Here is a 12,936-nt window from a genome sequence, read left to right on the forward strand (position 1 = left end):
AATGAAACAGATATTATACTTTAAAAATTGTACAAAGAACGGTTTGCTTCATGCTGCACCAGAAGATTAATCATGCTTTCGCATAAAAGATATATCTCAAATCCAATTGCAATTAATTTATAGCTAATAAAAATATGATTATGCTGATTATACAATTTCTTTTTCTATAATTAGTTTTGATTTAATTATTTCTCATTGGTTTTAATCATCACCTTGAATTAGAATGTACATGGATAGTTTGGGCCTCGCCTTATACAACCAAAAAAAAAAGTCTAAGATGTTGTTCCAGAATCTATACAACTACTTTCTTGTGTTTGGGTCAATTTTTCATTATAAAGTACCTACCATTTCTGTTATAATGGTAAAGGAAATCTAAAATCCAAATCAACCCAAAAGCCGTGATTGCACGGCCAGAATAATTTACCTCTTAATCAAAATAAGACGAGAAACGACTGCACAGTGATGGACGGTCCGGATCAATTCGCCGCTTCCTCCTGATACCAACCTCCAAGAGGAAGAGAGCGCAGACCGTTGTGTCAACTAACGCCCGATAAAAGAAAAACTTCAAGCCAGGGCCAGGAAAAATAAAAGGGTTCCTCTCTCGCTCTCTCTTCCCACTCGTCTCCCTCCCCTCTCCAAAACCCCGCGCGGCAGACCATGGCGGACGAGCAATGGCGCGAGGAGGACTACTCCCAGCTGAGAGATCTCCGTGTGAGCCTCGATCAAGTAGGCGAAGACGGCGAAGGAAGAGGAGATGGGGGCGGTGATGGCGGCAGCGGCTTCTCCCTCTGCCTCTGGCTTTACCTCTCGAGCTCCGCTCGCCCTTCTTCCATGATCCTTCGACAGGTCTTTACTCCTTTTCTAACCCTCCCTAGATGAGTAAAAAAAAAATTTCTTCCTTTTTTTTCCGTCGTTTTTGGTGTACTTTTTGGTAGTTGCCGGGAACTCGTGGGTTTTTGTGTACCAAGATGGGTTCTTTGCATCGAATTTCGTCTATCAAGGTGCTGATTTTTCTTTTTCGTTACGTGTTTTTTTCGAAGGGTTGAGATTTTTTTTTTTTTTGAGGTTTTTAATGGTCATTTCTTGTTTCTGTTGCTAAAATGGGAATACATGCTTTCCTTTTTCTTTCGATTGTTGCGTGGTTTTAAGATAAAAATCTGGACATATGACAAGAATTTAGGTTTTTTATACACCAAATTGCGACAGCTCTTTTCCTCCACCGTCGATTTCCTTCTAAGTGATAAAATTGTTCCTTGTTGCGTGATTTTGTGTTTGTCTTCATTTCTTGCTATTGGTTTTGTAGAAATTTTGAACCTTGTATCGTTGGGACGTCTACAGTTTTTTTTATCCTTCTTGAAAATTAGGGTTATTCACAGTTTATCTCTTGGCATCCGGATTAATTTTCTGTTTTATTTTCGCCTTGTTTTTCACTGTGGATGGATGTAACTGTTGAGTGCAATATCAATTTTCTCAGTTGTTCTTGAAATTTGATTTTTATCTTTTGCAATCATCATCCCTATCAACTATTTTCCCGAGATGAGATGGCCTTTTCTAGTTCCGTTCATCCTATTGTATCCCTTTGTTGATTGCATGTAAATCTGAGGCTTTATCAACAGTATAATTCAGGCATCTGCACTGATGATTTACCATCACTGAGGATATATGTTACTTTATGAATATTCTGACGTCAAAGTAATTGCTGGCAAGCCTTACACTGTATATTCGAGTTAGTTTGATCCATTAGTACTTGCTATTCCTTTTATCAAGTATGAAAGGGCACATCCTTACTTTCCATTCGTTAGATTCGTTGGTAAAATAATATGGATTTTTTTTTTCCAGTCCTTATATGCATGCTAATGATTTTTGAACTGAAGTGCATTTGCCATCATCTACCTCGTCTTCATATTCTATTTTCTATATACTTTTTTAGTCAAGTTAATCCTTTCCTACAACTTTCATTTAGGATTTTTTCAGTTCTTCCTCTTCTCCTTTAAGATGTTACACAGAGGAAGATGCTAGGAGGTCCAGGCCTATTACACACACACACACACACACACAAAAAGAAGAAGAAGAGCTCCACGCTGCTGGCATGACACTTGGCACAAAAGGGTCGGTGCTTTAGCCTACTGTTAATTGTATCAGCCCCATGAATCACACCAATTCCTTGTGGCCATTCATTTTTTTAGTTTACTGGTAACAGGGTTGGGTTCCTTGGTGTTTTCCTCTTTTATATTTGCGGCATATGACCACGCAACACTATATATCCTTACCCTGGAAGAGAAAAGCTGGAGGGCTGAAGGCAAATCAAAGAGTAGTTGCTAGTAAAAGGGCCCTCCTATTCATTTCCTTGGCAGATAAGAATGGTGCTAAATACTAAGGATTCAGATTCCAATGGAATGTTCTACGAGACAGCGGGACGGGATACCATCTCATGTGTTTGGACAGGGCCATCTCGCTAGTGTCCTAGCATCTCAATCGGGACATCTTGGGACATCCTCTGTCCCACATGTCCGGATGAGGTGAGACGGCGGTGCATTCCATTCCATGAAAAAATCGGGATAGTCTCGTCCCACTGGATTTAAAACCTTGCTAAATACTATCTATGTTTTATTTAAGTAATCCAGTATTTTTGATAATCTCCATTAGTATGGAGGATTTTATCGTACTATAGTTAATAAGATGCATTTGTGCCTATTTTTCTATACTCAGTCTAATCGAACCAATTTCATGAAAATGAATTTGCAAATCCCATGCTTTCTTTTCATTACAGTTAGCTATGTCCAAAGTTTCCTTCTTGGCCAAGCTGTCAATTAGGACATTCATTTGTATTGGTATTAGGCACTCACAAACATGGTATATCTAAAATTTTGTCCTTATTAACTCGGCTAGTATAAACCAATATATGCTGAGATATTGAAGGAATCAAAATCAATATATCAATGGAGATACTCCAATCATTGTTTTACCATCTTATTTGGGCTGTGCAAATAAATAAATATCATAATTGATGCTAAAAATAGTAGCCTGTCTCAGTTTTACTACGTTGCCCATGGTTCATATATATCATGCAAGCTCTCCAAATAACTTGGTTCTTTCTAAAATTTCCCCACTTTCCATCTTGCCCAAGATAAACACTGTGATATCAGTCCATCTCATTATCAGCCACTCACCAGATGGCCAATATATCATTGGCTGCATTACCATATGATTTTTGTTTTAAAAATTTTTTATAATGAGTGTTGAGTGCTAGCGCTTTTGAACATTTTGAAGTGAGAATATGACCCTTGTTGGCACTTTGGAAATGAAGACTCCAACTCGCATTGGTCTGCAGTGTCAACACTTTGAAAATGATTTTTGAATGTCCTATTAAACAACCCTCTGATGCAAGTATTATGACTTCTGAGCCTCAACCATTCAAATTCCAAATAAAATTGATCCGAGCTGTCTGGACAGTATTCATGGAGTACATAGCTTTATAACTTTAATGATAATACATAATGCATCACAAGATCAAGTTTTTTTTTTTTTTTTTTTTTTTGTGTGTGTGCGCGCCAATATTTACTGTCATTAACTAGTATAGTCTTCTTTTTCTAATGGAAAAGTGGACTTGTATGCATTTATTTCCATTTTAAAACGTGCAGATGACTTCGGAAAATGAAGGTGAAGTTCCCTTTCTGGCCTTGAGTGAGCAAAACAAGCTGATGCTCTTTCCTTTGATGTTCTTACATAAAGAAGCTCCATCTACTGGCAGTTCCTTTACATGGACTGACATGCCCCACATATCTTCCAAGATTGAATTCCCACTGGAGAAATGGGTTCATGTTGGGTGTGAGGTATGTGGTATCATAAATGCAAGTTCTAGTCATGTAAATAAGACTTGTTGCAATGTGCAAGAATTCTTTCTGGCCCTTTCTTCAGTAGCCTTTCATTGGCAATCTAACACTTTAAATGTATTCAGAGGCATATGCTTTTCTTATTTGCAGCTACAGTTCTGTTACCGGTAGGAACACTGACATTGAATGTCACAAGTATCAAATTGTTGGGTTCTATAATTTCTAACATTGCTAGGCTACAGTTGCAGAACTGATATATGTTTTGTGCTATATCACCCTTCCTTCTGTCGCAAATATGACTGTTTGCATATACTTGAGTAAAACTACTTCAAAAAGCATTTGTTGCAAGGTGTTTTTTTTTTTAGTGTAGTGATAAAAATAAATCTCTCTGGGTACCCCTTGTTGGCTACACTTTACAATGTGGTGCTTATTGTCATTTATATGTATTCTGACTAGTAGCAGGTTCAACTTTTTGTTGTCCATTGTGCTTCTGTGATCCTTACCTGGTCAATATTTAATTTAACTCAGGTATTTTTGGCACAATGGTGAATCCTAGTCTGCATTGGCGCATGATCTGACCATCAGATTGTAAATTCGATAGGTTTACATTAATCATGCATGACATTAAAAAACTTTAAAAACATTCTTCTTTTTTATTTTGCCTGTATCCATATACTCATGCACATTAAATTTTTGACATGCAAGATATGCATGCTTTCTTGGAAAAGTGAAATTTCTGAGTTGAAAGTTTTTTTTGTCATATTAAGTCCTTCTCTCAACCTATATATTTTAATCTTCATGTGTAACTTGTGGAAGCTTATGGAATTATGAAGAAACATGACATAGCTACTAGTATTTCCATTTCACATTAGCAGGATGGTAGCCAGACAGTTGTTTCTTTATCAGTAATAAATGATGCTTCTAAACTTTCAAGTTTATTTGTTGTCTACCTGCCTTCGTTCTCCTTCCCTTCCTGTGTTAAACTTTGTTTTATGACATGAAATGTACACTTCCAAGTAACTGAATCAAAGCTTCCTGTTTGTTTAATTATAATTCTAACATTCGGTACCAGTGCATTTATAGGACAGAAGCATACAATCTTTCTTAATAATACATGATGCTTCAGATTCAAATTTATTCACATATTTGGATTGTCTGTATATGGTTATTTCCTTTTACCTAGCTTTCAGATATGTGACATGTTAGAATTATTGCTTATTTGGAACTTTTAGTTTGAATGATGCCCTTGCTTGAAATTGGTTTAAGCAAGACCCTTCTGCAGATTTTCCAGTTACTTGCAAGTTATATAGTTCATAATTGATACGCTGGCATCAGGTAGCCACCCATCATATGCGCCTTCACATTGATGGAAAACTAGTTGGAGAGGAACCTGTAACACTCCTAACCAATAAGCATCACTATCGGGACAATTTCAAGAGAATAAATTTTGTTGGTAATGATGGGAAACTTGATGGTTATGTCTATCATGCTCAAGTTTTGCCTATATCAGCATCGATAACAGATCAGTTTGTAAAGGTGCATGCTATTTTGTTATGGTGCTAATGTGTTACTTTTTCACAATGTTGCTTCTATTGTCATATAACCATATAAACATTTTCATATGATGGCAGGATCCGCCAGTCAAATTATCTCTTGATAGTTCAGGCATCTCTGATGGAGTTGAAGAATGTGGGGATGGTGTCTGGAGCATTGTTGGTGGCAAGGTTTGAGAAGTTTCACTCTTGGCAAAGTTGTTGAAATCATAATTGTAAATGCACTTGGAAATATGTTAGCAAATTATGGACACAAACCATGTTTCAGATTTTGACTTGGGAAAAAAAGCATTCTATTTGTTTGTGATATCATTCTTCTTTCATTGCTACACATCTAAGTGGATTTCAAATTAAGTTTGAGAATTGTTGTTTTTATCATGACTTAGGAAACCAGTGTTGTGAGATATCCATATTAGGTTTGATTGGACTGTTCCAGAAGGCTCTAAAGAATTCAGAACTGCTGTATAAGGAATCGAATATTTGGCCAGCAATAGAAGCATTTTTCATGACCTGCAAAGAAAGGAAGTCTCATCTAACATTGAGATCTAACTTTTATAAACAAGAGTGTATTGCTACTAAATCTCTATCTACTGGGGGGAGAGGCCAAGTATATCTGTGAGCAAATCCAAGTGCTGCAAAGCATCAGTACTACCGATACCTTGAGGCCTCTTTGCAAAGGTCATGTAATTTGGAATAAAAACATGTTTTGTTTTTGGTCATTCATGATTGACACATTTTGCCAATTTCAGCCAGTCTTTCAAATTCTTGAAAATTTATATTTGAACTTAAATAACGATGAACTGCAAAAAATTATTCACTATCATAAAATAATAGCTAGCCTGAAAAATGAGAGGTGAATATTGAAAGAAGCATAAGAGCATCAACTTCTAGCATTTTATTTATTTCTCCTACAAAACAAATAATGAACATTCAAATTTATGATCTCGCTTAGTATACAATGAAGAATCTCCAAGCACAAATATAGATCATGAGATATAAGTAACGATATAGTGATGTTAGAAGTTAGAAATACAACACCAGCCAAGCAAGTTCACATAGAAACCTTATCTGCTAATGAAAACAGACATATCATGATAATTTTGGCTGTTGACATCTCAATGTCCATGAAGGATGTTGTGGGGAAATATGCCTGATACCCATATGTAGAGACATGAGCATTGGGCTTCATATGGTTAGTATCACTGTCTATTGACATGGCATATTCATTAGTTTTTGGCTGCCATGACAATATTGAATTGTCTACCCAGCACTGTGCAGAAAATTCCCACCACTCAAACTATGTACTCAGTACTCATTTCTCCCTTTAAGTTATTAATGCATCATAATAGTACTCCTTCTGATCCCCAAATATTCAATAACCATACCTGTCATCAAGATCATATAACAGATCACTGATATCAACATCAACACTTTATTTGCATTCACAAAGGACTGGAATAAGTTTGTAGAGGTTATATGGCAGGCATAGCATGCAAGGGAAAGAGGTGATGGGCCCCATGTATGAAAAGCCTTAAGTCCAGCAGCATGCTAGACTCTGGACTTTGTTATTATATATTAGAAGATTAGCTCCATCGGCATCTTTGTTGTCATCATCAGTCTGTCACCAGTATCGTCCTATGAGGAGTCAACTGTATCTTGTCAATATAGCCTAACTTCTCATTATCCTGCTTATCTAATGCAATTGGTCATCCGTCTTTGATCTCATGACTAGGCTGGTTACTCGGTACACTTGGAAGGTGAGGTATGGGCGGTGAACTATTGAATAATATGCACATAGTGTTGACCCTCTCCATTGGCCATTCTGAATCTCTTTTTCTCGAACTACATTCACAAGCATAAGGCCTATTTCTTCTACTCTTAGTGAAAACCTTTAGAAAATGTTTCCTAGCCATGTGCCCCCAGAATTATAATCCCTATCTAAAGCATCATTCTATTTGATAACATGCCACTATGAATTAAACCAGTGCTTGAGAAACAAATCATTAATCTTCAATCATCTTTTTTTAATGCATGGAAAATGTGGTGTTGAAACAATCTAATCCATGCCAGAAGAACTCATTCTTCAGTGATGAACACGGAAGAGATGAATTCCATTTTTCTTCATTTTATTATTTACACACCTTGACTCGTATCACTGGCATAACCTTGAGATTACCTTTTTCCCCCCTTTTTTTATTTTTTCAGGAGAACACTCTATTAGTCTGTTTCATATCTATTCTTTGTTTTATGCTCTGCACTTAGGAATATTGATCAGTAGTAAACTAGCAATACATGACTAGTCTTCTATATGTTATGCAAATTAAAGTAGAATATCGTTATGCATATCAGTTCACTAGCTACCTAGGTTCATAAGAAGAGTTGCATCTCCCATCATTCTTACCAATGTCCACCATCATGATGCTAAGTGACATGATGTTGGAACATTATGTCTGAGGACGTCCTTCCATTTTCTGAATCTTTAAGATTTTCAACAGGGTCTCCATCTATTGTACAGCCTAAACTCTGTTTGTCTAAACTTGTCAAATTCCCTTCCCTGCTTGCAGGTGTGAAAATCAGCTTAAAAGTAGTCTTTTTTCCAGAGACTTTGTAAACTGGTAGACAATAATGATGTTGAAATGATAGAGCTCCTGCCATCTCGTGTTTTCTTTTCTTTTATCTATCATTATACCAGTTTTTGTCTTCTCAAGGTCCTCCATAATGATACCATATTTTTGAAATTTTTGTGCTGGAGAGCTACAAAAAGATGCAGTGTTTCCACTGTGGATGAAATAGTTCACTCAGTGCAAGTCATATCGCTGTTTTATATCTGACACATGATACATGAACATACAATGGGTATGAGTACACAATACAATCATATATCGTACAAAGCTAGTCAAAATCATCACAAATAGTATTCATAGATATAAAACAGTGAAATATGATTGCTGAAGCTTGCAAATGCAATATTTCACTAGCTTGCAATAATATGCACATAGTGTTGACCCTCTCCATTGGCCATTCTGAATCTCTTTTTCTCGACCTACATTAACAAGCATAAGGCCTATTTCTTCTACTCTTAGTGAAATATGATTGCTGAAGCTTGCAAACGCAATGTTGTAAATTGGACAGGTGGAGTAACAATTAATATGTGCTTGCTATTTAAAGTGCCTGTCAGAGAAGTTCCTTTCCGACAAGGGGAGAAATAATATATTGCAAAATTGCAATATTAAATTCAATGAAAGGGACTAAATGGAAGGTTGTTTGATCTGGTTATGTCATGGAAGCAAACAACAGTTTAAAACTTAAAAAAATGGAACCTTATTAACATTAATTTTGACCAATATCATGATCATATTGTTTGATCGTTGAATAAAAATTTTGTGTAAAACTAAACATGCCCAGGACCCTGGTGACTTCTACAGTGTACATCACTTTTAAAAAAAAAAAAAAATCATCTGCAAATTGGGGATAAATTCACTCTGACGATCAAATTAATACCTATCATAATGTGCACTTCAATATACTTTTGGAAAAAAATATCATTGTCTTTCACTAATATTTTTGCCTGAATGCAGGCATCTTGTCGCAGGAATTTTTCGCTGGATGTTGTTCTCTTAAATGCTTTTGGTCGGACTGTAAACAAGGAGATGGAGGTCAATTTTTGCTTTCTCCTTTATTTCCCCTTTGACTTCGGTTGTGATTGGGCAAAATAACTCTGTTGTTTCTAATGATATCTGGTAGTCTTTTCAGATTGTTGCTTCACTTGTATATGCCGATAATGGAACTCCTGTTGAAAAGACTAGAGATGATGCAGAAGCTCCATTACTGACGAGCTATGATGGACTTGAACACCCTTCCACGGACAGGCCTGTTACACTTCTTCGTGGATGTGCAACCTTTAAGCTGAAGATATCTCAGGTGATTCTCAAAGAGGCTTGGCTCATGTAGAATCTGGAGTTCTTTATACATACAAAGAACCCATACCCAATGAATTTGTATTCATCATCGGTGAACCTATTTTACCATCATCTTTACATATTGCACTGCTGATGCACGTCCATCTCTTTGATTATTTCTTTGAAAATTTAAGATGTTAGTTTGTTACCTCTTGGAGATGATAAGAAATCTCTAGGTCTCGCTGATATTAAGTACCAATTCTAATTTGTATTCTATTCTTGAATTATGAAGCTGCATTAGCACTTGAGTTATGTGCTCTTTAAGCTTCACTATGAAATTTCTTCTTTCTGTTTGTTGCAGCTGTCTTCTAAATCTGACAATAGGCTGTTCCGTGTTTGTTTTCGTACAATGCATGCTCAAAGATATCCATTTCTAGAAGCATACTCCCATCCAATCCATTGCATCTCAAGGAATCGCAGTAACCGACCATTGGCTTTAGGGAAAAGATTGGCTTCCACAAGGGTGCTACTTGATGAAATTCAGTCACTCAAAGGCAATGATGGGTCTAGAGTAATTCATGATACCTATGGAGATGATCGTTTCCGCATCCCGAATCAGAGCGTATTGAGATGCAATACCCCATCAAAGCATTCTAAACTAGAACATGATAGCTCACCTTCGGCAATTGATGCTAATGGAATCTTGGAAAAGGTATAATCTGTGCAATTAACACATCAGCTGCTAATTTCAGGCATATAATCTTTATCATTGACAGATGTACGAGCAAATGTATTTTCTATTTCTTAAATTTGCATGTGCATATCTTAATGCTGACTCAGTTTTTCACTTATTGGACGCTCTTTGTAGGATGAGATGTCACTGAAGACAAGTCTAGAAGTAAGGTCGAATAATTTTGAAGGAACGGATAGTGCACCATCAGATTCTGAGAGCACTGATGCTAGGAACTATGAATCCAGATGGACAAAAGAGGCTATGAACCCAATTTCAGATGCTATTATGTTTAAATACTGTTTAGAAGGCACAAATGAGCGGTTGATGTTGCTCAAAGAGATGATAACCTCTGCCTGTGATGAAGATATCACTAACTTCGCAGAGCAGGTTTCCTTGTATGCCGGATGTTCTCATCACCAGTAAGCTTATTAAGTTTTCCTAATTATAAGAATTCTAATAGGTTAAAAAGCTTTCTCATTTATCATGTCTGAATTTCATAGATATCAAATATTGATTTCAAAGCGGTTGCTCCAAGAGGGGGCGGATACTTGGAACTCAATTACTCAGAACAACTGCCATGTTCTCTGGAAAGATGCAGTTCCTGAGATTGATAAAAGATTCAGGAACACTGCCCATTCTAACAGGGGTTTGTCAGGAGAGGTTGCATCTATTCCCCTTTTTACTAATTCGGACACCTCCTTTACGCATTCAATCCTCATCAAATTTGAATGGTAACCTTTTCATCTCATGGTTCAGGACCTGGAGGTTTTGCGAGGAATTGCTGGATGTGGTGATCATTTGGGTCGAGAAGAATTTGATAGAATGTGGTACTGGTTATACCCTGTAGCTTTTTCTTTGTCGAACGAACAAATAAATACCATGTGGGCATGCATCTCACCCAAATGGATAGAAGGATTAATTACTAGGGAAGAAGCTGAGAATGCGCTGAAAGGTCCTAGAGGGCTGCAGAGACCAGGAACCTTTGTTCTCAGGTTTCCAACCTCTCGCAGCTGGCCTCACCCAGATGCTGGTAGCTTAGTTGTCACCTATGTCGCTGCTGATTCCACACTTCATCATAAGCTTCTTTCTTTTGATTATAGGTATGCTTCCTTCTTTTTCTTCCAGTCCCAATTTTTGCATTCCTGCATTCTAATCGATACATTACTTTATTTATGAAACTATGATGATAGACTATACAACTTAGATTCAGCCTGTCTTTCCCCTAGAGTTCTGAGTTTTTTTTTTCATAAATTTGATGATGACAGGAAAAAGGACACCAGCCCACTTCAAGAGTTGCTTTTGGAAGAGCCTGAATTATCGCATTTGGGAAGGCAAGTTACACTGAAATATTATTTCATGCTTGTCTATGGTGCTTTTGTCTGTAGTTAACTTGCTCGAATGCTCCACAGGGTTTCTCGACAAGGACATGCTGCTTCCCAGAGCTAAAGACTCTGGTCCTAGTGACCCTTTGCTGTGGCGGCATGTTAATGAGAGGCACCCAAAGTGCCGGGAGAGTTTATTGTTGTTGTTGTATTATAAAAAACTGATGCTGTGTAGTGGAGGGTCTTGCCCCCCGGATGAGAGGGAAATGCAATGGTCATATTGTTAACAGAAGTCAATCAATATAGTAAGTTTTTTCCTTTTCTTTTAGGTCTTTCCTTTTGCAAATTGATGGCCAGAGTTTTCATTTTTACCCATGTTAATCCAGATGATCAAAACCGGTAAATTGACTGAGATATACTGTGAACTGGTGGTCACCAACAGCTCGAAATTTAACAGTTCATGGGTTAGAATTAGCCTTCGTCGTTTCAAATAAGATCAATAAATAACCTCATTAGTTGACATTCAGATAACATTTGGCAACTTATAGTCTGACATGACTGCATTGATCAAATTGACCACATATATACATTGAAAATTCTAAGCAGCATTAACCTCCCAACAAATCAATAGTCCAAGCTAATGGATGCATCATTTTCATTTTTCCCTTTTTTTTTTCCACCCCTGACACAAATACAACCCATAGCATCAGCTTATGGCAGATTATGAGGATCAATAGAGTTTGCTCCCCGTAACAAAATCGATGCGATCCTTTCTCTCAGGAGGTAACATTTATTATCAAATAAGGATAGATGTTACATGCGGATGCTTGCTATTCTTTTTCTGTACCCTTTCACTTGGGAGATTTTGGACGGATAAGCTAGCTGGAAAATTAAGCATGCTCAAAATTAGGGCTGAAAATGGGTTGAATACAGATAAGATATCAGTACATCCATATACATGCCTATTTAAATTTGATGAATATAAATATGGATATTGATTAGATAAAAATTCATGTCCATATTTTTTTAAATGGATACGGACAAGTATCTGATATAAATACAAACATAAGTCAGTGAAATTTTGTGACCATAAAATCTAAGATTTTCATCAAATAAAAGGTTAATTAATTTAATAATATATCAATATAGCCATTTATTTTTCTATAAGATTATAAACACATCTGGATGTTTGGATATGGATTAGATAGTTATCTATCTACATCCAAATCCATTTTTCTTTAATAAATATGGTTAAGGATACGAAATATCAGTTGGATGCTCAAAACTATATCACATCCAAATCTTTGCCTTTATCCAGAATAATTGGACTTCCAAGCACAGCATACAAAAATGGAATATCCAACCAAAATGGCACAGTCATTGACAGGAAACTAGTGCATTTTCTTCCCTGCCATTATGCCCAAATAGCTTTCATTGTGTCAAACTCATGAAGCAAGAATAGTTCTTGATATATGTTTCTATTTAAACATATATTGAAGACCCTGATGACCCGGGGAGTACAATGTTGCTCAACAGAAAAGCAGCCAAAAAATAGAAAAAGAGAGAGACAGAGAAGAAAAGAAAATCAGTATGCAA

The 12,936-nt window shown here is 36.6% G+C and overlaps 1 protein-coding gene across 4 annotated transcripts; it reads left to right on the top strand.

Moving 5' to 3' along the window:
- Positions 1-551: 551 nt before the first annotated feature.
- LOC105053898 (SH2 domain-containing protein A) lies at positions 552-11,662 on the top strand. Of its 4 annotated transcripts, XM_010935235.3 has the most exons (13): positions 698-846; positions 3,642-3,660; positions 3,752-3,833; positions 5,169-5,369; positions 5,465-5,557; positions 8,965-9,042; positions 9,140-9,307; positions 9,647-9,997; positions 10,154-10,437; positions 10,519-10,678; positions 10,775-11,118; positions 11,284-11,349; positions 11,428-11,662. In XM_010935235.3, the coding sequence occupies exons 3-13, from the start codon at positions 3,771-3,773 to the stop codon at positions 11,462-11,464; spliced, it is 1,845 nt and encodes a 614-aa protein (XP_010933537.1). In that variant the 5' UTR covers positions 698-846; positions 3,642-3,660; positions 3,752-3,770; the 3' UTR covers positions 11,465-11,662. The 4 variants fall into 4 exon arrangements, with proteins under 4 accessions (XP_010933535.1, XP_073101764.1, XP_073101763.1 ...); XM_010935233.4 differs by having other exon boundaries at positions 552-846; positions 3,642-3,833; XM_073245663.1 differs by lacking the exons at positions 11,284-11,349; positions 11,428-11,662 and having other exon boundaries at positions 552-846; positions 3,642-3,833; positions 10,775-10,845; positions 10,929-11,119.
- The last annotated feature ends 1,274 nt before the right edge of the window (positions 11,663-12,936 follow it).

Source organism: Elaeis guineensis, chromosome 11 (assembly GCF_000442705.2).
Source record: "Elaeis guineensis isolate ETL-2024a chromosome 11, EG11, whole genome shotgun sequence".
Lineage (NCBI taxonomy): Eukaryota > Viridiplantae > Streptophyta > Magnoliopsida > Arecales > Arecaceae > Elaeis > Elaeis guineensis.

Coding starts and splice junctions, on each gene's coding strand:
- LOC105053898 (XM_010935233.4), top strand. CDS start 658: ATGGCGGACGAGCAATGGCGCGAGGAGGACTACTCCCAGCTGAGAGAT. Junction 9,043..9,139: donor CTGTAAACAAGGAGATGGAG/GTCAATTTTTGC, acceptor TAGTCTTTTCAG/ATTGTTGCTTCACTTGTATA. Junction 11,119..11,283: donor CTTCTTTCTTTTGATTATAG/GTATGCTTCCTT, acceptor TGATGATGACAG/GAAAAAGGACACCAGCCCAC.